The sequence below is a fragment of the Scardinius erythrophthalmus genome (assembly GCF_964197995.2).
Source record: "Scardinius erythrophthalmus genome assembly, chromosome: 2".
NCBI classification, from domain to species: Eukaryota; Metazoa; Chordata; class Actinopteri; order Cypriniformes; family Leuciscidae; genus Scardinius; species Scardinius erythrophthalmus.
The window spans coordinates 43,335,768-43,362,001 of NC_138222.1; the positions used below are offsets into that span (position 1 = coordinate 43,335,768).

Below are 26,234 nucleotides of genomic sequence, written 5' to 3' on the forward strand. Positions count from 1 at the left end.
AGTGATAGTAAAGAAGATTTATATTATTAGAAAATATTTTTTTATTTTGAATAAATGCAGTTCTTTTTAACCTTTTATTCATCAAATATATTAGGCAGCAGAACTGTTTCCAACACTCATAATAAATCAGAATATTAGAATGATTTCTAAAGGATCATGTGATAGACTGGATGTCACGTGTGACACTGAAGACTGGAGTAATGATGCTGAAAATTCAGCTTTGCATCACAGGAATAAATCATTGTTTAAAGTATATTCAAATAGAAAACTATTATTTTAAGTTGTAATAATATTTCACAATATTACTGTTTTTTTTCTGTATTTTTGATCAAATAAACGCAGCCTTGATAAGCATTAGAGACTTCTTTCAAAAATATAAAAAAATCGTAATGTTTCCAAACTTTTGACCTTTACTGTATATATATATATATATATATTAAAAAATACATATGTTATGAATTCAGTATACAAGTACAGTAACAACTAAACCGGTAAAATCTAATCATTCGTATGAATTCACAAACGTTGTTCCTGAGTTGAGCGAAAAACTAAATACCAACAGCCAGTAAAACTACAGAAAAAATCATTTATTGTTACAGTAATGTTGTCATTTGTTTGTAAAGCAGCCTGGGATAAATTAATGAAGATTTCTGGGTGCTTTTCTCGATGCTACTACTTTTTTTTTTCTTCAGTCACAGTGATAAAATTTTTACTTTTTCCAAAACAGGACCAGTTAATTTGAAATATAAAGAATTTTGTTAATCGTTATTCTTGGATTGCCTTGCACACCCATGTGACATATCTCAAAAACAATCACAAGCTTTAAGACTACATTCAGTATGCCAACCCTAAATTTGCTTGATTATGAAACAAACACAAACATTTAGTTATATGATCATTATTTCCATTTGAGAGTTTAGAAATTAATACAGCATCCCTCCTCATATATGTACTGTACATCCACCAGTAAGAAAGGAAGCAGGCCGACAGCTGTGGTGAGTTTAGTCTGTGGCACGGAGTATTGCTTTTTTCCATTTTCTTGATCTACAGGCTGATTTACAAAGGCTGCCTTTTGCATGCAACAATGTCCTTACAAAACTCAACGTGCACTGTTGAGCGCTCCTTCAGAATCAGAAAACATAGCTGAAAAAAAGAAAAGATTATTGTCTGGCCAATAAGTGTCAGTTTGGACCAGAGAGAGGTTAAAAGTTGAACAGCAACTTAATTGCATCTTCCCATAGTTTACACTTCCATTTAGCAACAGTTGTCCAAAAAGATAAAAGGAGATTTAGCTTTTCAGCAAAAATATGTATATCAATATGTTCCACTTTGTGAATCACACAGAGAATTATTATTTCCGTATTATCTATTCACAGTCACGTCCTCCGGTGCCTAGAGAAGGCATTTTATTATCCCACTGAAAATAATAATAATAATAATAATAATAATAATATTACAAACAACAAGACATTTGTACAATATAATAGTTCCAAAACTCAATTCTGTTAGACATGTGCTACAGATGGGGGCAAAAAAAACTAAAAAAAACATGAAAACAATACTCTCAAATCAAGCAAACATGTGCAAGCAAACATTTGCAGAAGATCATTAAATCACTTTGTCGCATTTAAGTTGAAAAAAATCTCATCCACAGTCATTGATTTCACAGTCGTAACCGCCGAAACTTGTTCGTCTCTGAAGACTGAAATAGTTTGAATAGTCTGAATGTCTCCAATTGTACATTATACCAATATCACAACTGAAATCCAAAGTTCTTTTTCATCTCTTGGCTACTTCAATGTCAGAAACATCCATCCATCTCAATGAATGGGTTTTTTTAGAGACGGGACGGGACTACAGCACATCAACGGCTTGACGTCGCTTTCCGTAATCCACAGCCCTTTCACCTGGAGCTTCCCGGTCTTCATCGTCTGAAAGATACAACAACAAGGATGATTACAATTTAGTGTTTATAAATCATAACAATGGCTGACTAGCTAACTAGCTTCACTTTCATGGCTTTAAGAAAATATACCCGACTTTCAAAGAAACATTCAAACTAATGCTAGTGAAAGCTACTAAAGCCACATACACACTGCAAAGTGTTGGGAGTGACAACCACATTTGAATGAGTGAATCTCGTAAACGATTATGTGTTCATACAGAATACAGGAGTTATTCTGCCAGAAGAGGCAGTGTTCGTTGCTTTTGAAAGAAGTTGGTTTCACGCATATTTTATATAAATGCGGTTGTCACTACCTGATCTTTTTGGTTTACGAACAATTTTTACATCTCTAGTTGGTAATATTTATTTAGTCAAAAATGTCTATGCTTATGCAAAGTAATGTTAAATCTGAGAAAGTCACTTTAATATCAATGCAAAAAACAAACAAAAACAAAAAAACTAGAAACTGGTGTCCAAATGGTCAATGTTTCTAGTGATTTTCTTAAAGGGGTCATATAATGGTACATGCACTTTTACAAGTTGATTGTACTGAAATGTGTGTTGGCAGTGCCTGTACACAACCATCATAAAATGATAAAAATCCATCCAGTGTTTTTTTTTTTAATCTTCTTATATGTTTTCCCCTCTCTCAAATCAAGCCGTTCGACCGTGTGACATCACAGGGTCCCTCCCACGATTGTTGATTGACAGCAGCGTTTCAACACAGACCCGTCAATCATAGTCCACGCGTCATTGTTGATACGCTGGAGCACTGTCTATGAACAGAATGGCGTCTAAGTGATTGTGGTGTTCTGTTCTTGGGTGTAACAACGAACTCAGCAGTCATTTTGATGTTCCTAAATCCGAACCGCTGAAGACGCAGTGGCTGAGTTTGTTTTCGAAGAGAATATTCCCCACGATCAACAGCAATGCTTTCATGTTTGCGCGAATCATTTCACACACCAGACTGCTTAACAAACGAGGGTCAGTATAAGAAGCTGCTCCTGAAAAAAGGATCAGTACCAACTTCGTGTTCCTGCTGCACCTCCAGAAGAACTGAAGTGAGTGTAACGTTTTATTAACCTTTATATTAATCTTTGCAAATCGCTAGCACGCTTCACGATGAATGCAGCTAAGGTTTACACTCAGGGTACATTACGGCATGTTTTCTATGTACGACGTTCTCAATATAATTCATAATCCCACGTTTATAATGAACAACGCGTTATGGTTATTGTGTTATGGTTATTACAAACGGTGTACGCACAGAACAGAGGGGCAGGGTGAGCAAAGCGCAGTATCATTTAAAGACACATGCACTTAAACGGCGTGCTGAAAACAGCTGTTTTTGACCAGGTAAAATGAGTGTTTTCTTAATTTTTAATTAAAGTATAATACAAACTTTTAATTTAGACCCTAAAGAATCATATTAGCTTGTACAAAAATAGCATTATATGATCCCTTTAATTCATATTTTCCTATCCATACTATTCATTCATTCGTTCTTTAGTAATTGTATATTTGAATTCATGCATTCAGATATTCAACCTTAATATATTAACCTCCATCATATATTCAAGTATTTACTCATTATTGTTACTCATTTACACCTATCTTTTATTCTCCAAGAATATGCATGTTGTACTCACATGTACATATGCATTAAGAGATGTATCTTAGTTACTTGTGTTCCTAGGTGTCAAAACCACACTTCTATCTATTTTCATCTATCTTTGCAACCGTAGAATTTGACTGGTCACTCCGACCTAGCCGTTACACCTACTATGACATTATGGATAAGTCTGTTTGACCTTTTCTTATCAAAAGGATGCAAGTTTTCCTGAATATATATCCATTGCTCTTATTTTGTTGTTCTTCTGCTTCTCCTTATATTCTGCAAATATTTTACTTCATTTGGGCCTTTCTCTATACTCTGATCTTCACAAACATCATGTTACAAGTCAAGCCATGTCACATTCATTTATATAGTGCTTTTAACAATATAGATTGTTTCAAAGCAGCTTTACAGTGATAATAGGAATTTAAAGTAACAGATTGTTTTGGCTTTACAGCAGCTCTAGAATAAAGTTATTGTCCAGCTAAAGTTAGTTTTGACTGATACACGTCCGTTGCAAAGATCATTAGTTAATAACTTAGGGCTAACACGACACCGCTATAACAGAAAACCCTTAATGTGCTCCGGCCCGGCTCATTTGCACAACAACAGTGCCTGGTGGCTCGAGAACGCAAACCTTGAAATAGGTTCCAAGGTGCAAGCCTTGAAAGAAATAAAAAATAAAATAATAATAATAAAAAAAAAAGATTAGCCTATCTCTGCGCAAACTCCAAAAACGCAAACCTATGAAAACGCTGACGGTGTGCACATGTGTATTACGTGTTTGGTCTATAGGTATGCGCGTTTGAATATATATGTGCACAGGCATGTAGTCTTTCTTTACAAATTGACCTCAACAAATGACTTGTCTGGCCTTCAAAATGTATAATACAGAGTTATTTATCGCCTCCACATAGCCATGTGAACTGGAATTATTTTGACAGCGTTTAAATTTAAAAACGTACTTACATACAATACTTTGGATAATAATTATTAGATTTACCTTATTTGCTACATTTTAATATTTTTTTTTAAATATTATATTTATATAAATAATTATATTTATAATTCCTTATTCAAATTTGATCTCTAAAATTATCATTGCTTGTCTGCCTTGATCTCACTACAATAAGAAACAAACAAAAAAGTAAACAAAAACACCTGAAACAGAGTTGAGTTTACTGTATTGCCTTCCTCCTATTGTCTTTCCTCACGTGACTAGCTTACTTCACCAGTTTGCTGAGAGCATCACGATGGCTTGTTAATTGTCTTCCTACATTATCAGCGTGCACACTCACACACACACACGCACACGCACGCACGCACGCACACGCCCAGTTTATTCTCTGCTACCCGTTTTGACCTGAAACAGACTTTTTCGCCAGTATAAAATTTTCTGTTATCACAAAAACACTGGCTATGTTGAAATATCACTCAGCCATAATATCAACGATGGCAGACACAGACAGAATTGACAGAATTCATTCTTGCACTTACATGCAGTTGTCAATCCCTAAACTTTGCATTGTGAACATGGCATATGAGATGTATGGTTTACAATTGTCACAAGTGTTAAGCCGATGAAAAATTGCCAAGATGAAATAAGATGGTCAAGTTAACAGTGATTTCAAAGTAGCCCATTTAAAACCCCAAGCCCTAGTGAAAAGGATTCAACACAGCATTATGGCTTTCACATGCACTGACAACACAATAACTCTACACACTAGCACGCTGATTAGTAAAGACAATGACTGGAAGAGCCGAATGAGGCATGCTGGGAGAGAAGGTTCAGTCTCATAACCACATGGTCCAGAAAGGTTAAGGATCTCACACTCATATCTTTCTCTCTCATCCACACATGCTTTCAGCACACTGAGGTGAGGGCTTCGCCTGTGATTGACGCCTTCCACAAGCATTAGGCCAAATTAACTGACAGTACTTCAGTATGCTGTGAGCCCATGATGACTGAACCAGCAGCTTAATAAAGCAGAACAGCACCAGCACAAGGGAGGGGGAGAGGAGATGGAATAGCAAAGCAGTCGCAATCCCCCTGGCTCACCTTGGACGTCTTCCTCCCCACCATCACCATCCTCTTCCTCATTGTAGGCCAGCTCGGCCTGCTTATCCGCCTCATACTCACCTACGTTGCCATCATCCCCGTTATAGTCCGCCAGCTTATTGCCGTGTTGCGGATCTACGGGGGACTCATTTTCATCAAAGAAACGGCCTGCAGGGGCAGAGATGGGCCCCATCAGGAAAGAGAGAAAGAAAGAAAAGAGGGGAAAAAAGGAACAAGCAAAATTTGAAAGAGGTAAAAGACAGAGAAACAAGGGCATTAAAGGAAAAGAAAGTACAGAAGGGCAAATAGATCAGAAGCATATTAAAGACAATAAAGAGCAAAGAGAGGACAATAAGACTACACTGAAAGTAATGAGGTTAAAATAAAAATACCACAAAAAGCTTTATGCCATATTTTAGTTCCAAAGAAAATAAAATCTCAGAGGACAAGTGAGGAATGGAGCTGGTGGTAGAGGACTTTACACAGAAGAAAGGAAGGCTGGGTGAGATGGGGTACATGGTGGTGTGGAGGAGTTTAGCAGAGGGAGCAAAGTCAGGCAGCGCAGTAATCAGCAGAGAACCCAGTCTACTACCTTCTCTGTCTATTTACAGACACAAACATTTCTGCGAGACTTTATGCTTGCTGCTTGCCCAGAAAGCAGTGTTGCGTACTCGAGACTCGGACTCGGTCTCTAGACCATATTTTAATGGTCTCGGTCTTGTCATGGACTCGTGTGCGTTTTGACTCGGAATTGACTCGTACTCGAACATATTAGGACTCGGACTTATTCCAGAGTCCACTCGAGTCCCATTCAAAATATTTCATGATTGTTACTGTATGTTAATATTTCTTTAAATTGTTGTTTGATTGAAACGTCCAATGATTGCTGACTTTCTTGTGCGCAACTGCGCATGACTTGAGACTAGCGTTCGCGCCACGCAAATGCAGCAGGAGCCTGGTCAGATGTGATGTGGAGCCTCTAGCTCAACTATGTATTGAAAATGTCTGCCTTATCCATAATTCAGTTTGCATATAAAAGCCACACAGAATTTGTGTGCAGTAAGACTCTTAAAAAGAAACATTCAGCAACATGTAATGTTATTTGTACTAGAAAATGTTATGTGGTCTTACTGTATAGAGTGATATAACAATGTTATGTGGACAAGAGCACTTACTGATTGTAATAATTGTAAGTAATTTTACCATTACAGTGTACATGATTCCATGGTATATTTGATTTACTGTTTGAGTATGGTGCCAATTTTATTGTTACCACCAAATATTTTACATAATCTTGAAGATATCTTTAGGTCTGGTTTTTAGACACCCAACCTTAGGTTATCCAACCTCTCTGGTCTCGGTCTTGACTCGACTTGACTCTCTCTGGTCTCGGTCTCGACTCGGACTCGACTCTCTTTGGTCTCGGTCTCGACCCTCTTTGGTCTCGGTCTCGACTCGGACTCGAGTGAGCTGGTCTCGACTACAACACTGGGCGAAAGTATTCTACTTAGGGAAAAAGATGATGAAGAGTAATTTTTTTGTGCCCTGTAATTTAATCCTTACTGCATGCATAGTAAATACGTGTGCGAGTGTATGTCAGATATTTACAAATGCCCAAAATGCAGAAGTGTGTACAGCTTTCCAATCTGTATTTCACACAAATATACCTCAAAGGGATTGATTTAAAGCTGTGAACTGGCTTGAATGGTGCCAGCTTCTGCTGCATCAAACCCCAATGAAAGTCTTAAAGAGATAGTTACCCAAAAAAAAATGAAAATCTTGACTGAAAAATTAGTTTTTACAAAGAACGTAGCTTAAATGTCTGCTGTAAATGAACAGAGCACATAACAAGCTGTTGAGACTCAGTATTCTCACTTGAAAGAGAGTGGAGAGTTGTACCCCAAAACAATATTTGATACATCATGACGTAACAAGAGGATAGCTGACGATTTGTCTTGTCATCTTCAGAAACAGCCACAGCCCCATCCCCACCCCTGTACGGTTTAATACTCACTCTGACGGTGACGCGGGGGGTCAGCGTGCACAGGTTCTCTGCCATTGTGCGGGTCAATGGGTTTGGGAAGAACCTGAGCCGGGTTAGGAGGAGGAGGAATTCCAACTCCCTCTGCCTTCAAGCCTTCAGCTAATAAAAAAAGGACAGAAAGAGCACTTGACATTAATGAGGTACATTTCTGTAAGTGGAAAGATTGTGTAATATGACAGCATGCCTCTAATCTCCAGGTGAAAAACAGTAAAAGTAAAAACAAACCTAATGTCATGGGAAATACGTAGGCTCATGTAAGAAAAAAAAAAAAAAAAAAACACAGAAGAAAGAAGAAAAAAGGACAGCTTCTCCCCAACAGAGGAAAAAAAGAGGCCCAAAAGATATACACAAATAAAAGTACAGAATTGCTACTACTTTTTATAAAAAAAAAAAAAAAACACGGCTTCCCCAGTAAGGAAAAATCAGGGGCCATCCACAAATACAAGTACAAAACTATGTTTGCATTGCCTGAAGGAAATAACAGTGTTTTGACAAAGTTTTTTTTTATAATTTCATCCAGAAATGGAGAAATATGTACTAATGTGCACATCTAATTTAAAAAATAAAAAATAAATAGTAGTAATATTATAAAGGCAAAAGTATTCTACTTGGGGAAAAAGAGTCATTTTTTGTGCCCTATAATTTAATCCTTACTGCCAGCATAGTAAGTATGTGTGTGAGTGTATGTTTGGGTCCTGCATCACATTTGTAACAACCAACAATTGAAAAGTGTTATAAGCACTGATAAAACATGACCTCTAACCTCCCAGCTGTCTGCGCTGCTCCCCAAACTCATCTGCCTTTATGCCTGCCTTATTATCCTCGTCAAACAGCATGGGTTTGTCAGCCACAGCTTTTGGAACCTGCTGCAGCACAGGGACGTCATGGTTCCCCAAACGCAGGTTTTCACCATGGGGTATGTCTGGTCGGTCCAGCGGTTGCCCACGGGCCAAATCATCCCCTAGTCTGGCACCAGCTCCAGCTCCAAACCCTGCCCTCTCCTCCTTCAGCAGTGCCGCAGCCTCCGCCGGCTCCATGTGTTTCTGCGGCGTGATGGCTGGCTTCTTTAAGGCTGGAGAAACATTAAATGTATCTCTGAATGAAGTAACTGATATGCACCCTTATTTTAAGCATGTTGTAGAGTTTATTCACTCTGTTACTCATCAGCACTGAACATAGATGACTTGTTGGTTCAATGAAATTTTCTAGAAATGTACTTTGTGATACTCACCAAACTGTCTGTCATCTATCTTGCCCACTTCACTGTCCTCAATGCCAGGCATGCCAGCATCGCTGCCAGGTTTAACCATATCATCTTGAGTGAAAGTGATAGAAAAAAGCAAGAGACGTCAAAAAAAAAAAAAAATTCAACCAAAATGTATATGTATCTGCACATTGGGTTTTTTTCTGCTACCTTTAGGAACTGGGACATCATTTCGCTGTGCAGCCACTGTGTGGCGCTCTGCAGTGTCCTCTTTTCTTTTGTTGGACTGATCAAGAACCACCCCCACCTGCCGATCCCCTGCATCCGCTTTACGATTCTCTAATAAACTCTGAAATGCAAGTTTGTTTGTTTTTTGATGAAGCTTGTAAGTTAAAGGGTTAGTTCACCCAAAAATGAAAATTACCCCATGATTTACTCACCCTCAAGCCACCCTAGGTGTATATGACATTCTTCTTTCAGACGAAAACAATACAGAGTTATATAAAAAAATGTCCTGACTCTTCCAAGATTTATAATGGCAGTGAGTGGCCGGTTTCTGTTAAAAGTCCGACCTGACGCACTGACGAACGCAGAAGTGCAGAGGATAGAGCAAAACAAAACACCCGTCACAAATTAGAAGTCTAAAACAAGTTTTTTTAAAGAGACATGTCAGAGGAGCTTGAGTTTGTTGCTCAACCCTGTGTGTTTGAACCGCGAGAGGCGTCAAAGCTTACGATACTCCTACATCCCACAGGAACGTCATACATCGTCAAGTGTTACTCTTTTGGCTTAAGTCGACTTGCGTAGGCCGTCTGCCGGAAGCTAGTCATTTTAGTCGATAAAGTTTTAAATATGGATATTTTTCTTACACAAACTCATCGCTTCGCTTCAGAAGGCCTTTATTAGAGTCATTATAAGAGGCAGGACTTTTTTTAATATAACTTCGATTGTATTCGTCTGAAAGAAGAATGTCATATACACCTAGGATGACTTGAGGGTGAGTAAATCATGGGGTCATTTTCATTTTTGGGTGAACTATCCCTTTAAGACGAGCCAGAGTTTACACTATTCAAATCATTCACAGCATACCTGTCTGAGTTTTGCTGCCTCTTCTTCCACTCTTTTCTTGCTCTCCTCATATTCTGCCTTCAGCTCTGTGATTTGTCTGCCACACTGCAAGCTGCAATGCATGTTACATTTATATTATACATGATCAACTAGTCAAACATCTTAACCATTATTACCAAATGTAGGAATAGAAGTGCACAGAAAACAAGACTCCTTCTGGGTCAGGGAAAGTCCACCAGTGCTTGTATTCACCTCTCATATTCCAGCTTCTTCTCCAGATTGGTGCTGTTTTTCCGCACTTCCCTTAGCTGGTCTTCCTGTCGGATGATCTCCTGTCTCAACTCTTTTACCTGTTCTGTAAATGTACACGCAAGTGTACACGCAAATGTACATGATTACATGCCCCAAATCAGCAGTCAAACACACCACAATCAAAAAAAAAATCAGCCAAAAGAATACCATGATTGGTTTACATCAGGGTGGAGTAGGAAGGAACAACCCAACCGTACAAAAATAGTGCTGTACTTGCATATTCCACAACAATCCTATTTCATTGACAAAGACGTGATGCTGGGAAATGGCACCCTCTTTGTGTGCACTTCTTACCCTTCAGTCTGTGAATCTCAGACATCTGTGCGCTGACATCATTCTGCAGCTTATTCTGGAAAAAACAAAAATTGAGTGAAGACAGGAATAGAGTAATATACAAAACATACTTTAAGAATATATGATGACCCATGTCATATGACAGTTTAAGGGCTTATCCTGGAAAAACACACAAAAAAATTTGCTCTCATAGATTTTTATTTCCCCCCAATTTATATGCTTAACTTCAACTACCCAAATTTGAGTGCTATAGATCAATGTTTGATTATTATATCCATAGTCAACAACTCAAATCTAAACTTTACACTACCATTAAATAGTTTTGGGTCAGTAAGATTTTTTTAATGATTTTGAAAGTCTATTATGCTCACCAAGGCTGAATTTATTGTACAGTAGAAACAGTAACATTATGTAAATGTGATTAGGTAAATGTCCTATATTATTATATTTTAAAGTGTAATTTATTCCTGCGAAGGCTGTGATGGTAAAGCAGAATTCACACGGTCCTCCAGAAATCATTCTAATAAACTGATTTGGTGCAACAAGAAACATTTCTTATTATTATAAATGTTGAAAGAGGAGAACTATTCCTCCTTAAAAAGATAGTTAACCCCTAAAAAACATGAAAATTGCCATCACTTACTCACCCTCATGTTGTTCCAAAACTGTACAAGTTTCTTTCTTCTGTTGAACACAAAAGATGATATTTTGAAGAATGTTGGTAAACCAAGACAGTTGACGGTAGCCATTGACTTCCATAGTATTTGTTTTTTTCCTACTATGGAAGTCAATTGCTACAGTCAACTGCTTGACTACCAACATCCTTTAAAATATCTTTTGTGTTCAACAGAAGAGAGAAACTCATACAGGTTTGGAACAACTTGAGGGTCAGTAAACGATGGGTGGAAACACATTTTCAGGATTCTTTGAGGAATAGAAATCTCAAAAGTACATAGAAATCTTTTAGTGTCAATTTAATGTGCCATTGCTGAATAAAAGTATTAACTTTCAATCAATCAATCAATCAATCAATCGATAAATTAATAAATATACACCATTTTATTCCCCCAGACTAAAGAACAGCATTGTATCTGTCTGACTTTATTAATTAACTTCCTTCTTTTGAGATCAGTCCCTGCATTTAGACCCCTTTAAACCGTCCTCTGGACAAAAACCCATCATGTGGAACCCATGAGAAACTGTGTGAAGCTGCCAACAATACCACACATTCTTCAGCATAGCCTGTTTTATCACCCAAACAGTATTGTTATCCGAACTCTTTTCACTGAGCCACAGTAAGAGAATTCAATCTCCAGAGCTTTACTGCTGTAAGAGAGGCGGCTGTGATTTTGCGACGCGATTGAGAGAGGGAAGCTCAGAGGGAACTGTGATCCTGATGACAAATTCACTGAGGGGGACGTGGACATGGAGCTTGAGCTTGCTGAGAGCAGAGCCCCGTCTCAAAGCAGAAGATGATAGTCAGCACAGCAAATTAAGCTGCAAGGGCAGCGGACATAAGTACTGAGCAATGTGCTATTAAAGAGACCGGATGAGCTTCAACCTTCGAGCTACCAGCAGAACAGCAGACAGAAAGACAGCAAAATAGCAGTCTGCTGCACTGTGTGTATGCAGTACACACTAACACTGCTGAAGGGTCAGCTGAATGCCTATGCATGCTTATCCTATAGATTTTATACTGGTGCTTCATCTAATCAATATCAAGTTGTTAAATGTGAGGGAGCCAACTTCAACAGTTAAGAGCTTCTATTGTGTTTGTTTCAAACCCAAGCCTCCATCTATTACTCTTGCTACACCCAACGAGAAAACAGTGCCTTTGAGACACTTCTTGCAGTTACTCTCAAACACAATGGAGCAAATGAGGTCTATAATATCTGAAGAACACTTTGAAATCATTCCCTTAAATCTCAGTGGCAGTTGCTGGACCGGCATCTACCAACCGTAAGCTTATGGCAAAAGCCAGACCTTGAGCCCTTAAATGAACCCCTAATGATAAACTAAACGGTACCACACTGCTACTGCTGATTTCACTATTGGGATGATCAGTCACCAGATTTAAAGTAAAAAAAAAAAAAGATTTGCACACAGGAGATGGGCCAGTAATTAAAGCATCGATGTCAGTCACCCTGTGGGAGAACAAAGCCCTCCCGTCAGCAGGTGAGAGAGGGACACAGACTCAACTTCACACAGTATTGCCAATATTCAAATGATCACAGAAGTACTGGGATAAAAGTTTATAGAGGATTGTTTATAAGGACTGTATCAATAACATTGTTAAACCATTAGGTGGCAACAAGATATTTGTTACTGAATCATTCATTCAAGAGATTTATTCAAAAACACTGATTCATCCAGTAATGAAACAAGTCTTTATGAGTGAGTCATTGAATCATTCAACCAGATTTTTTTTTTAATAATTCATTCAAATTAATTAAACATTAAGTTTATAGAGGATTGTTTATAAGGACTGTATCAATAACATTGTTAAACCATTAGGTGGCAACAAGATATTTGTTACTGAATCATTCATTCAAGAGATTTATTCAAAAACACTGATTCATCCAGTAATGAAACAAGTAAGAATTATTTTTAAATAATTCATTCAAATTAAACATTTTCAAATAGACTGCACTGCAGCAATAAATATTTTGTCAGAAGTAAATTACATGTTATTTTGTTAGTTTAGAATCGATGGAGAATCTCTATTTAAAAAAAACAAACAAAAAAAAACGTGATTCTCAATTTGTCCAGAATCGTGCAACTCTAATGTATTCAGACCATTTTTATTCCCAAGCAACAAATGAATTCAAAATGTATACATTTCACCAGTGCTCAATTTATTTGGAAATTCTGGCTTTTCCATTGGTTGCTGCCTTTGGCGTCACTGCAGTGGCCATACAGGTTTGCACATGTCATCAAAGATGCCACTGAGACAAATGCCAATGCTAAAGGATAGCTTCCTCTCTGGACAGAACACATAGCACAAGTGAACAAGGAAGAACAACAGAATGGGTGTGTCTGTGTGTGCAGATTGGCACACTGGTTCTCCACCTTTGATAAACAGAATAGGAAACAGGATGACAGACAGCTTTAGCATTCGCAGCATGGAACAGATCATATTCCTAATCCCATGACAAATGACACAGTGAAAAGGTATAAAATTTGACTATTTAGATGCAAGGAAAATAGATTTAGTTGATCAAAACGAGTAGAATAAATTGACAGCTATTGAGATTTTTTAAGTCAATCCACTAGCTGAATTCAGTTACTGGTACAGTTACTAACATTTTATCTTGTTACTTGAAATTGTATATAATATAATAATAAAAATATATAAATGATAAAAATTATGACAATATAGGCCCATTTGATTTACTTTTATGAAGGAAGACCTTGACTATCTTTGTCTACTTTATAACAATTCTTTATGTATTCTTTACTCCCTGTCACAATATGACTGCCCTTCTTCCTCCCTAGTCCCTACCACCACACCAGAAAAGGAAACACAATGTTGCCTATTTGATGCCTTAACTTTTGCCAAAATGTAATTGAAATTTAAACAGCACAATTATTGGGGTTATCTCAAATAATTGCGACTAGATAGAATAACCACGATCATACGATTAATCAATAATCGTGACAGGCCTAGAATAAGGTTACAAAGATTCATTCACATTTTACAAGTACTGCAGTAAGCAAAGACTGTGAAAGGGTAATAATCTGTAAAGGCGCCTGTGTGAGCAATACGACCAAACATTTGCTGCGGCACGGAATCGATCTATAAAGGTACAGGGCATCCAAATGCACACCGAATATCAATGCTCATGTCCATTTCCCCTTTCCAGGTAGACAAAACCCAAGCAGAAATGTGTCTAAATCTAACTTCTGCAACAGTGACATCTTCCGCATCCCCTCCTTTCACAATAACCAGGACGATCAGTCTATTCATTGTAAACCGTAAGGTGAAAATGAATATGGAAAGGGAATAAGATTGCTATAGGGCATTAAACGCAATACAATTTAAATTATGAATACATATTCTCCCTAAATGTTATCAAGAAAATAATCAATCTTGAATAGTTATTGCCTTCTAGCCCTAGTAATGATAGTCTCCCATCAACTCTGTTGATATAATATCAAGAAGAAGAGACAGAGGACTGTGTGGGAAGAGCCTGAGATGTGAAGCCCTGAGCACACAGATGGGCCCTGACCATGAGCTCTCAGCTGTGTCACACAACCACAGGGAAGCCTAAGGCTTGAATCCATAAAGAGCAGCATGCTCTCTGTCCTGTCAGCTCTCATCTTTACTATATTGATTTTAATGGTGAGGGGGATATTTATTTTCATATAATGTGTTCAGCATTTACATGATTTTAAGATATCATTTATTTCCCTTTACAAATTCCAAAAGATATGTGAAAGAATCATTTATGAACATTGGAACCCTGTATATATTCTTATTTCATTGAAAGTACAACAGCACAGCAAATGTCAGTGCGTCCGTCACCCTCAGTCACGCAACCTGCCGACTGAACACGTCACACAAAGGGAAAACTGCATTACCTGCAGACACAACTAGTAGAACAGGTACAAAGAGAACAGTTCATTTCAGCAAATTGCCAACTCCTTTAGAAATCAACTGTGTATGTGTGACAAGCTAACAGGAAAAAAACTAGTGATACTACTTCAAGCAATAAGGAATGTTCCTGTGAAATGGTAGGCTATATTCACAATACAAGGCATTATATGTTGCACAGTCACATATAAAACTCTTCTGTTTGCAATAACTAAGTAATACCAATAAAAACTTGAGCAAAGGTCTAAGCAAACAGACATACAGGATGTGCGTTGATCAAATAGAGAGAATGCCATGGTTACTCTCTTCCCAACCATCCATGGAGGAGATAACACAAAACATTCGTTCAAAACATCTTGAACACGTGATCTACTAAGCACTGTACTGTATATAACAGTGGTTGACTGATAATCATAATGACATTGGCCCAAACTAATGGTTCACACTTCATGCATTTGCTAAACGAACATGTTTATGCAATATTTATTCTAACTAAAAATATTTGAAAGATTGTGGATTATACATTGGTTAATTGGCTAAAATGATGACGAAAACCTCAAAATGGCAAAAAACGTATTGACTTGGATGATAAATTTCCCAATCACTATTATACACTGTAATAATCACAATGAAAGTTTTAAATTAAAATTATTGGGCAGGCTGACTGTAAGTCACCTAACCCCAATCGCTCCCCGGGTGCCACAGCAAAAATGGCTGCCCATTGCTCTGGATGTGTGTGTCCACAGTTTGCAGTGTGTGTGTTCCCTACTCCTAATGTGTGTGCACTAATTTGGATGGGTTACATGCAGAGGACAAATACGGGTTACCATACTTGACCTTCACATGTCACGACTTAGGCTACTTCTAAAGTTACTAGTCTAGTCTTTTATACTGGGGTTGGCTGAGACTTTGGGTGGGATGTTTCTGGTCTGTAAAGTTTGAAACCCCTGATCCACATCGGTTTTGTCAGAAGCACCCAGGCAAAAGAGTTCAATAATTTGAAGGGATAGATAAAGGTATGACAGTAGCTAGAGTCACAGACAAAAACAAATCATACAGCTATATTTACAGCATCCCCTCGTGTTGATTTTCTTTCACCCACCTTTTCATCGGTACAAGACTTGACCAGCGTATCCCTGGCCTGCAGTTTGCTCTCCAGCACGCTGTAGTCTCCGTCCTTCTGGTCGATCTGTTTCCGGTGCGTGTCCACCTGCATCATCAACTCGGAGTTTCTCTTCTCCAGGCGGGAGCGCGCCGCGTCCGTGCGCTTCACCTGCGTCTGCACCTCGGCCAGCTCGTCCAGCAGCCGCCCGTGCTTAGTGGACACGCTCCAGTAGTTAAACGACAAAATGACGATAATTACCAATAATACGATCAGGATGAAGGAAGGGAGGCGACCTCCACGTCGATTCGCACTGAAGCCGATCATCGTAATCGAACAGGCGCACAGATTACGACCTCTGGATTTGTGTGAGCCCCGTAGGTTAAATACGAGTGATCTGGTCACTGCTCTGTCAAGATATCTAAAAAGATACGTTCTTCCGCATTCGGCTTACAGCAACCTTGAGTTGTCCTGAAGTTGGTGTCACAACTTCTTTGACGATTCCTCCGTGTCCCTTCCGCACAGTTGGCGACTTCTCGCTTTTCCTTGTTTGCATTCATGCAACGCCACTGTCGGTAGATCAAACACATCAACACACACAGGCGACGTGGCCTATAAGAGCTGATGCGAGCTAACGGCACACAGCCATCAGCTTTCCGTCTTCCGCCTGACCCTATAGCACTAAATAACGCATTTTTATTTGGTTACGGTCATCTCTGCAGATCTGCCGTCATGCTCGTGCGATAAATACACTTCTGGATTTACCGTTCAGCTGTGTGTTAGCTATAACCTCGCTAAAGTAGCATGCGTGGATCTGGTGGAGCAACAGCCGTGTGCTACATTCAGTTCAACAACACGATACCGATTTCTCCTGAACACACAGCAACAACACACAAAGCCAACCCGAATTTGGGAATGAAAACAAGTCTATTACCATTAGCAACAAAGCACTAATAGGCTATTAGAACGTTAGCATTACATCTGACACCCCCAGCAAGGCCAAATATACATGCACGCGCGCACCACCTGATACAAAACAACAATATTAACAAAATGAAGATATGCGTTCAACGCGTCTTTAAATGTAATGCCATGCAGGTTAGACTATAACGTTACATGCAGCGCTAGCTTTAGAGTTCGCTAGTACTGTAGCTCAACTCCAGCCTTCCTCCTTTCTTCTCGGTCCTGCAAAATGCATGCGGAAACACTTTGTATTTGTATGTTTATATATAAGTAAACGCGTCAGCAGAAGGTAATATTTCGTAATCGTGTCGTTATCATCAAACTGCCACGTTAGACGTCTTGATAAAAAAAAAAGACAAAAATAATGTCGTCCTAAGTGTAAGGTGTACAGAGGAACGTGATTGACAGTCACAACAACCAATCCGTGGATACAACCATATGCATTAGGCGTATCCGATTGGCTGTGGGCGTACCTGCTTATGTCGTTCAATTTTTATTGGATGCTCAAATAATAAGAGAAGGTGGGGTGTATGGTGCTAGAATGAACATTCTCATTAGCCAAAACGTCGCATTTATGCAAGGCTTACCTATTCCGGGATGTTGCTCATCATCATGATGTCTTTAAAAAAAATAAAAAGGTTGATTTTAATACATAAGCCAATAGACCCAATAAAGTGCAATCCGAGGTGTTTAGAGGCAATTTAGTGATTTATAAATTGGCACATATCTTCAAATTATTTCCTTTTATACTTGACATTTAAGATCCACAGTAAATCAGATCTGCAGATTATTTAAACACTTTGCCATATAGTGGAACAAATAATCAGCCTCCCTGTGTAGTTTACCAAAGGCCCTTACAATGGATTAGGAAAAACTTTGAGCACAGCAAATACACATACTGAGCCTACTCCAAAAACAAGGATTTTCACTGCAGAATCATACCGGGATAAATCTGAAATAAGCCTGCTCTTTGTTAGGGGTATATTACAAAAAGTCTAAGCGCACATAAACACTCAAGACCCTGTTGGAGTACTGTTTATGAAACAAGCTGTGAAAATGTGAGTTTTCATCATTGCATTATCAAAAATTATAAATTGTTGACGTTTGCCATTTTTTAAAAAAAAATTGCAGATATGTTTTGCAAATATCTTTTTATGTTTTGCAGATATCTTTTCTTTTTTCTGGTATTGTGACATTGTAATTGGTTTTATTGTGATGTGATATTATTTTCTTCTTTTTTTCTGGATTTTAATGGAGTGCTGTAATTTTATGTAACAACATCTTGCCCAGAACCACAGATGCAAATTAGCTATCTAGCTAATTCTGGCACAACATTTGTTCTGCATGGTCCCTGTAAACTAAACTAAACTAAACTTAAAAAAAAAAAAAAAAAAAAAAAAAAAATTACTTGAGGGGGTTAAAATAACAATATATAGAGAAAAAAAAATACAAACAGACACATTTTTATTTTGCAACACTGAAAATAATAATTACACACTGAGGTAAGTTGAATAATCCAGCTTCATAAAGGTCTCTGTCCTGAAGTGGCACACAATGACCAAGTACAGTATGTCCAATATTTCACAAAATGTTTGCAGAAGCTGTGCATTTCAATATTAATTCTCATAAAAAAAAAAAAGTTTCATGAAGAGGTAATTCCATTACAGACCCACTCTCCTGTTTAGCACAGTAGCAAATTCAACACTTCAAAAAAAGAAAAAAAAAAAAAAATTTCTGACAATAAAATAAAAATATATACCTCTGCGGGGTATTTTTTGAATATCTTTATTACGAGGGAGTGTCAACTCCATGTTAACAATTTGTTTGTTTTTCAAGAGCTACAGTTTTCTGCTGATGAGAGTTAGGACTTAGCCTTGGCACATATTCAGAGGTTTATGAGGAAAAGGGTGTTTGTAGTCCAGAGGGTCAAAGTGTAGTTTCTCTGCATACACTGATGAGACTTTGAGGCTGGCGTGGAGATTGATGACCCAGGGTGGCAGGGACATCTGTCTGACTGGATCCTCTGAGTGGACGGCGCAAGGATGAAGATGGGGAACTCAGAGCTCCGCAGCTCTGCAAATGCAGATCTTCGTGAGCATTCTTCCTCGGGCTGCCCATGATCTTCCGTGACTGTGTCATCAGCTGTGAAGGACATGAGCAAAACAAACATCCCCAATGTAAATCAGTTGCATTTCACTTTCAACTACTGTATTCGAGCAAAAATGAGTCATTCCTTATCTTATGGTTGAGATTATCAAGAATACAAAAATACTACATATTTGACATAAAAATATGCCAAATTCACCTGATCAATGATATTGGCACTGAATATGGCCTCCTCCATGTGTTTCTCATCAGATTTAATAACACATTTAATGCTGTTGACCACCTGCTGGACCTCTGGAGGTAGACTGCAGCTCGAGTGCTCCAGAAACTTTGCCACCAGCACTTTGGTGTCTTTGTAAGTCTTGAGGTCTGCGAGAGATTGCGGCCGTTCTGTAGACATTGAGTGAGGGATGTGAGGTTTGAGTTGGATGTCCACCTTTCCACCGTCCTTCTGCTTCTTGCCCCCTTGGCTGCTGTGTTTGGCAGAAGTCTGTCGGGTGCTTTCAGAGAGCTCCATGCATGCTGTGAAGAGCAGTGAATTAGTATGTTTATTCTAATAATAACCATCATTTTTCAGTGAGATGAAAAACTATATCCTTTGAATACTGTGCTACACGGATAACAGAATCCAGAAGAGGTGGGGTGAAACCTTGATCGCAGGGAGTCTGTGGGGAGTCCTCAGGTGGATGGATAGAAGCAGGAGCACAACGGTCACCTGCAAGTCAAGTCACATGCTTAGTTCTCCAGATTGCTCATGGGCTATTAATGACTTAATGTAATGCCGTATGATATCATTTGAAAAGTTCATACATTTCCTATTCCTACAACAAGCAATGACGGTTCTAAATGTCAGTGACAAACATCAATTGAGCTAAAAAAGTAGAAATACTATTAAGTTCCAAAATGTCTACTTGGGACAAATACAGTTAGGAATACGCTGACGTTCAAAAATGTGTTTAAAAATACAGTAATAACAGAGCCATATTATTTTTTCTATTTTGATACATTTTAAAATGTAATTTATTCCAGTGATGGCAAAGCTGAATTTTCAGCATCATTACTCCAGTCTTCAGTGTCACATGATCCTTCAGGAATCATTCTAATATGTTGTTTTGCTGCTCAAGGAACATTTCATCAATGTTGAAAAAAAAAAAGTTTTGTTGCTTAAAGGTATAGTGGAGAATCTTTCCGAATTTTAGATAAGACCCGCCCTCTCCACTTTTTGAAAAGTTAGATTGATTCACCAGAATGATTGACAATTAGGAGGACCAATAGTATAGGTGATCCACCCGGAAGTAAAAAATCCTCCGCTATACCTTTAATATTTTTGTGGAAACCTTGATACTATTTTTTTTCCAGGATCAAAAGAACAAAAATCATTTGAAATAGAAATATCGTGTAACATTATGAATGTCTGTTGTCACTTTGATCAATAATGCATCCTAGCTGAAGTACTAATATACTAAAAAAATATTGCTGGCCCCAAACATTACAATGATAGTGTATATACTTTACCTAACAGATGTGCAAGCAAGAATGAGACAAGATGCTATTTAAATAGGTCATGTACTGTGTTCGTCCGAACAATGATACTGACCCCACAAATAAAAAGGTTAACCTGGGGTTTATAAATGAACAATGTGAAACATGGAAAAACCTAAGAATGAATGGTTAACAATTTCAGTGTGAAAAGCCCTATAGATCTGAATCAAAGACTCACGTACTTCTAGATATGGAAGTACAGGATGTGGGTTCACTAGTGGAACGCACAATCCTTGCCAGCTTCCGATACCCTTTGGTGGCACGGAGTGTGCGGGGCCGCTCACGTTGGCTGGAGTTGCTGAGGGTAGAGGTAGCATGGGGCTGTGAGGAAGAGGAGGATGGAGACCAGACGCTGAAGCAGAGCCGGGTTCCCCTCATCTGAGCGGTGGGTGACGGAGAGGTGCAGATGGAGGGGGTCAGGGCAGAAGCTGCACCGGCAGTGGAGGTCACTGCTGAGTTGGAAGCACATTGGGATGGAGTGCTTGGAGGGAATAGAAGGGTAAGCTTCTTATTGGTTCGTTCTCTGTGCTGTGTGCGAGACATGGGTTTAACGGCTGTAATCTCCTCCTTCTCGGGCACATTAACAGCATCGGGTGACAACTGTGGAGAGTGGGGCTTTGAATCCTGCATGACGGAGGACTCGCTGCGGTCCAGTCGAGCAGGGGTCTGACGCCTCAGGGAAGAGTGAGCGCTGTGTTCCAGGCTTGTGCAGCTGCCGTCAGTAGGTACGACGCGCAAAGTGCCATACGGAGAGGAATCAGAGCCCTGTACCTCAAGAGAACACAGGTCTTCAGAGGAACAACTGTGATCGGGCATGTCTGCCGTCTCGGACACCATAAGGGAAGCACTATCAACAGAGGCTGTGGAAACAGAGACCATATCATCTTTATATACAGACTATAATTGAAGGTTGATTAATGAGATAAATGAGTGTTTTTTTCAGCAGATGTATAATATAATGTATAAAGGACAATTATCACTCTACCGGTCAAAAGTTTGGGGGCAGTAAGAGTCTCTTATGCTCACCAAAGCTGCTTTTATTAGATGAAAAATACAGTAAAAACAGTAATATAGTGAAATATTATTACAATTTCAAAGAATTATTATCTATGTTGATATATTTTCAAATGTAATTTGATTTCTGGAAGATCATGTGACACTGAAGGCTGGAGTAATGGCTGCTAAAAAAAATCAGCTTTGCCATTTTAAAATATGTTAAAATAGAAAACAGTTATTTCAAATAGAAGTAATATTTTACAATATTTCGGGGAAGCATAAGAGACTTTCAAAAACATTAGAAATCTTACCAAACCCAAACTTTTAAACAGTAGTGTAGAGTAAAATCTATTTCCACAGTGTCCTTAAGCAAAGCCAGCTGTGAACCAATGCTCTATCAAACATTACAGATACAATATGCTAATGTGGAGGCCTTCTAATTCTAAATTGCCCATATCCTACATGGATACGCCAGAGAAGGGAAAACCTCTGACTTTGTGTTATCATTGCAGCCTCCTCACCCTGAGTGCTAAGGCCAGCTGTGGTGTTCCTTTCGCACAGACTGGACTCGGTGACCTGTTGCTCTAGACTGGTGGTGATCTGAACGAGAGAAAAAACAGACGGCTATATTTTATTTCAAATTATTATGCGTTTAAAACACAAGCTTCAAACCGTTTTGAGTGTAACCTTCTGGAGAGGATGGTGATTAAAAACGGTCTTACACCTGAAGACGATAACAAACAACTGCAAAAGGAGGAGAATCAGACAGGAAGACATCTGGCAGTGAGAAATCTGCTGCAGCCTGACATCTGGCATCGCAGCAGTGCTTTAAAATGTCTATGCCATCCCATGACCAGCAGGGGGCTCTTTAAGATCAGATTTGCTCTTCTAACTTCTGCATTATTGTGACCGCACAGTGTGTGGTTAAAAAAAAAATAAAAAAATCCTCATAACATGATTGATCCAAAACACATAAAAGACTATACAGAGAATTTATCCAGTATACAGAGAGCTTAAGTACACAGCACAGCTGGACTTTTATAAAAATGTGAAATAGTCAATAGTTGTATAAAAAGCTGACTATATCAATTTAAAAATATTTCTTCCAGTCTCTAGTGTTGCTATTTTTCGTTCAAAGCTTCTCAAGCGCAAGGCTTGTGCTTCAGGTAAAAAAGGGCTCCAATGATTGAAATGCCCCTGCTGCTTTGTTTGCAGATGGTTATCAATCACTTCACACGAGAAAGGTCTAAAATCAAGGAAACCTCTTGGGATTTCATCCTTTTTTTAATCACAGATTCCTTTAGGTAGCAAACAAATCTTCAAAGTAACACGTAATCACAATCTCAGTCGCTGGATTTGAAAGGTTTGGTGGTCCTTTGTGCATCTCTTTGAAAAGAAGAGAGCTCTTGTTCCCTTCCATCAGGTGAAGAAGTGAAATTTGATGAAAAATCATTGTTCATAAAACAGGGCAGGCTCTCACTATAAGAGAGCCCATTTCTTTTAAATGGAATGAAATTCCTGCCTCTATTGCTGATGTCTTCCAGAGAAAATTATAATCCATTATACAAAGGCACTTGTATTAATTTCTTTCAGCCCCTCAAGTGCACCGGAGGACCTTCTTCTGACTGCCGAGCTTTACACAGACAAATGAGTGTACATTGCTGAATTAGTGGCATGCATTGCTTTAATACCTGCAAACTACTAGTAAAATCTATGAGAAACCAGGAACTGTCATAAAACAGTAAGACGCTCATCTATTCATTTATTTAAAAATACATCATGTTTTAATTTCTGAATGAAAATTAATTGACAAATTAATTGATTTTATTTGGGTTAGTTTAGATTGTAAAATGTCATGTGGTGTGATTCCAAAAAATTAAAGTAACTTTAGATTTAGATTTTTTCCTCGTTTTAAGCTTAAATGTAGAATTCCCCTTGTACATTATACAAGGGGAATTGTACTCCCCTTGTACAATTGCTCATGGAAATCACATTATTGATGTGGCTGTAACAACAAAAATGGAACGTGTGACCAATAAGAAATGGGGTCAACTTCTCAGTTCAAATATGACAGGTGTTTTATTACAGTAAAGGTCACATATTGCAGTTGTTCACAGAAACTCCTTCAGAACATCACATTTTTTTGTAGCCACCCAAAATGAGTAATATTCTTTAAACATGCTCCCTTCATAGCCAATTAATCATTACAGTAGATTGTAGGAAAGGTGTCAGCTCTTACCTGGCTGGCAGGTGTCTGTCCCACGACAGATTCATAGGGTGGTGGCAGCTCAGATGGATATAGAGCCCCGGGGCTGTTAATAGGCACCCCATAAATAGCACTGAAGGGAGAGTGTGGAAAGTCCAGATGCAACCCTCTAATGGACAGAGATGTTGGTAAAACATGATTATAACACTACGTCAATGCTTCAACAAATTTGGCTGTGGGAAGCTGCAAAAAATATGTGAGACCATTTACGAACTGTGGAAAATTAAACTATTTCCTCTTCATCTCAGTGAGTAATATATCTTATTCTTTAAATTAACCAGCTCCCCCTCTCATATTGGAGGGGAGGAATCCGTGTTTTTTCACATGTTTCTTGTGTATTACCACATCCTGACACTGATTGTGCATTGAAGCACTCAGTGTGTATGTAGGGCTGCTCTTGCTCTCTATGTATTTACTGCTTTGTTGACACATTAGTGTGGCCGCGGGCTAAACAGCCTCATCAGCATGTTTTTTATGATGGGATGGTGGGCAGAGTGTCTCACAGTGCGAGACAGAGAAATCAATGGTGGATTTACACCAGCCCAGGGACCCTGCCGCTCCATAATATGGATTGTCAGAGCAGTTCGCCTTGAGACCTGCACTTATACAACATGGTATAAATTCCCATGAAAATTTCCATGGGACAATTTCATAAATCTCTGTGAATCAATCTATTCAAAACACTCAAAACTCTATTTTTCAGATTACAGAATTTGCAGCCAAGCAATCTGAGATCAAACTGTTTCTCAGATATAGTGCTAATATAAGGTCATTTCAAGTCAGCTGGAAATCAGTATGTTGTTTTTGTGCGGGTTTACCTCTGGCCCTCCATTACAGGTGTGCAGGTGTACTCTGGGGGGTAGTAGGGAGGAGGCGGGATGGGTGGGATGAACTCGTCAAAGTCCAACGTCTGGTGTAAGATGGTACCATGAGGGGTCATACAGTCAGCGCTCAGGGCACGTGCTCTGTGTGGCATGAACTGATAAAAAAATAATAATACCGTTGAAAGAAGTCTTTTATGCTCACCAAGGCTGCATTTATATGATCAAAAACAAGGTAAAAACAATAATATTGTCAATTATTATTACAATTTAAAAGAACTGTTTTCTATTTCAATATATTTTAAGAATCTAATTTATTCCTGTTGTTGCAAAGTTGAATTTTCAGCATCATTACTCCAGTCTTGTCACATGATCCTTCAGAAATCATTCCAAAATGCTGATTTGCTGCTCAAGAAACATTTCTTAATATTGACAATGTTAAAAACAGTTGTGCTGCTTAATATACTAGTGGAAACAATGATACATCTTAATCAGAATTCTTTGATGAACAAAAGAACAGCATTTACTTGAAATAGAATAGTCTTTACTGTCACTTTTGCAGAGGTGGAAAGTAACGAATTACATTTACTCGCGTTACTGTAATTGAGTAGTTTTTTTGTGTATTTCTACTTTTTTAAGTAGTTTTTAAAATCTGTAATTTTACTTTTACTTAAGTATGTTTTGTTTAAAGTATTGTAATTCGCTACATTTTAAAACATATGCGTTACTGAGTAAAAAAAAAAAAAACATTATTAAAAAAATGAACTAGCATAGGCCTACTATGGTTAAAACAGCGCGCGCGCTCGTGCTCAGCATTGATTGATTGACGGGCGGGAGAACAGACACGTAAAAACCACAAAAAATATGGAGACGGACAATACAGATTCTTTACACACACACGTGAGGCGAACCCCTGGTAAGTATGGGGATACTTTGGATATAGAAAAACGAACGCGTGGTTGTCCTCGAGGCTTGAGCATAGCCTATTCATTTTGCAAAAATTGTGGACGCAAAAAATTGGCTGCAAAAGAAGGAAACACATAGAACGTGTTCGGGAACACCATCCATGAAACACATGAACACATGAAAGTAAAGCTGTAGCCTACAATAAATCAAATTGCGACATGGTCAGTAGTCTATATATTAAAGCACAAGAGACTGCTATATAAATGTATAATCTGCGTGTCTGTGTGAATCAGTGCAAATGAGACGAGCCGTTTCGTCTACTACATACTCAAGTACGCGACGCGCTAATAGTGTTCTCTTACGAGAGGTTCTCTCGTATTGCGTAGTTAGCTTACGC

The 26,234-nt window shown here is 38.5% G+C and overlaps 2 protein-coding genes across 5 annotated transcripts in view; both read right to left on the minus strand.

Moving 5' to 3' along the window:
- Nucleotides 1-572: 572 nt before the first annotated feature.
- Nucleotides 573-17,651, minus strand: golm2 (golgi membrane protein 2). 3 transcript variants are annotated; one of them, XM_081348906.1, is made up of 10 exons: nt 16,238-17,589; nt 10,542-10,596; nt 10,188-10,290; nt 9,957-10,047; nt 9,078-9,216; nt 8,895-8,978; nt 8,427-8,735; nt 7,634-7,762; nt 5,620-5,787; nt 573-1,931 (listed from the first exon to the last, which is right to left on the minus strand). In XM_081348906.1, the coding sequence occupies exons 1-10, from the start codon at nt 16,562-16,564 to the stop codon at nt 1,855-1,857; spliced, it is 1,482 nt and encodes a 493-aa protein (XP_081205032.1). In that variant the 5' UTR covers nt 16,565-17,589; the 3' UTR covers nt 573-1,854. The 3 variants fall into 3 exon arrangements, with proteins under 3 accessions (XP_081205032.1, XP_081205033.1, XP_081205031.1); XM_081348907.1 differs by lacking the exon at nt 5,620-5,787 and having other exon boundaries at nt 16,238-17,651; XM_081348905.1 differs by lacking the exon at nt 573-1,931 and having other exon boundaries at nt 5,367-5,787.
- Nucleotides 17,652-18,642: 991 nt separating this feature from the next.
- The window catches only part of fam189a1 (family with sequence similarity 189 member A1), a 139,459-nt gene continuing 131,867 nt past the window's right edge, over nt 18,643-26,234 (minus strand). For both annotated transcript variants that reach the window (XM_081347184.1, XM_081347183.1), the window contains 7 exons: nt 24,929-25,089; nt 24,084-24,219; nt 22,366-22,444; nt 21,031-21,708; nt 19,956-20,021; nt 19,506-19,828; nt 18,643-19,342 (listed from right to left, as the gene is read on the minus strand). In XM_081347184.1, the coding sequence (XP_081203310.1) occupies nt 19,127-19,342; nt 19,506-19,828; nt 19,956-20,021; nt 21,031-21,708; nt 22,366-22,444; nt 24,084-24,219; nt 24,929-25,089 (1,659 nt within the window). In that variant the 3' untranslated portion in view covers nt 18,643-19,126. The remainder of the gene's footprint in view (nt 19,343-19,505; nt 19,829-19,955; nt 20,022-21,030; nt 21,709-22,365; nt 22,445-24,083; nt 24,220-24,928; nt 25,090-26,234) is intronic.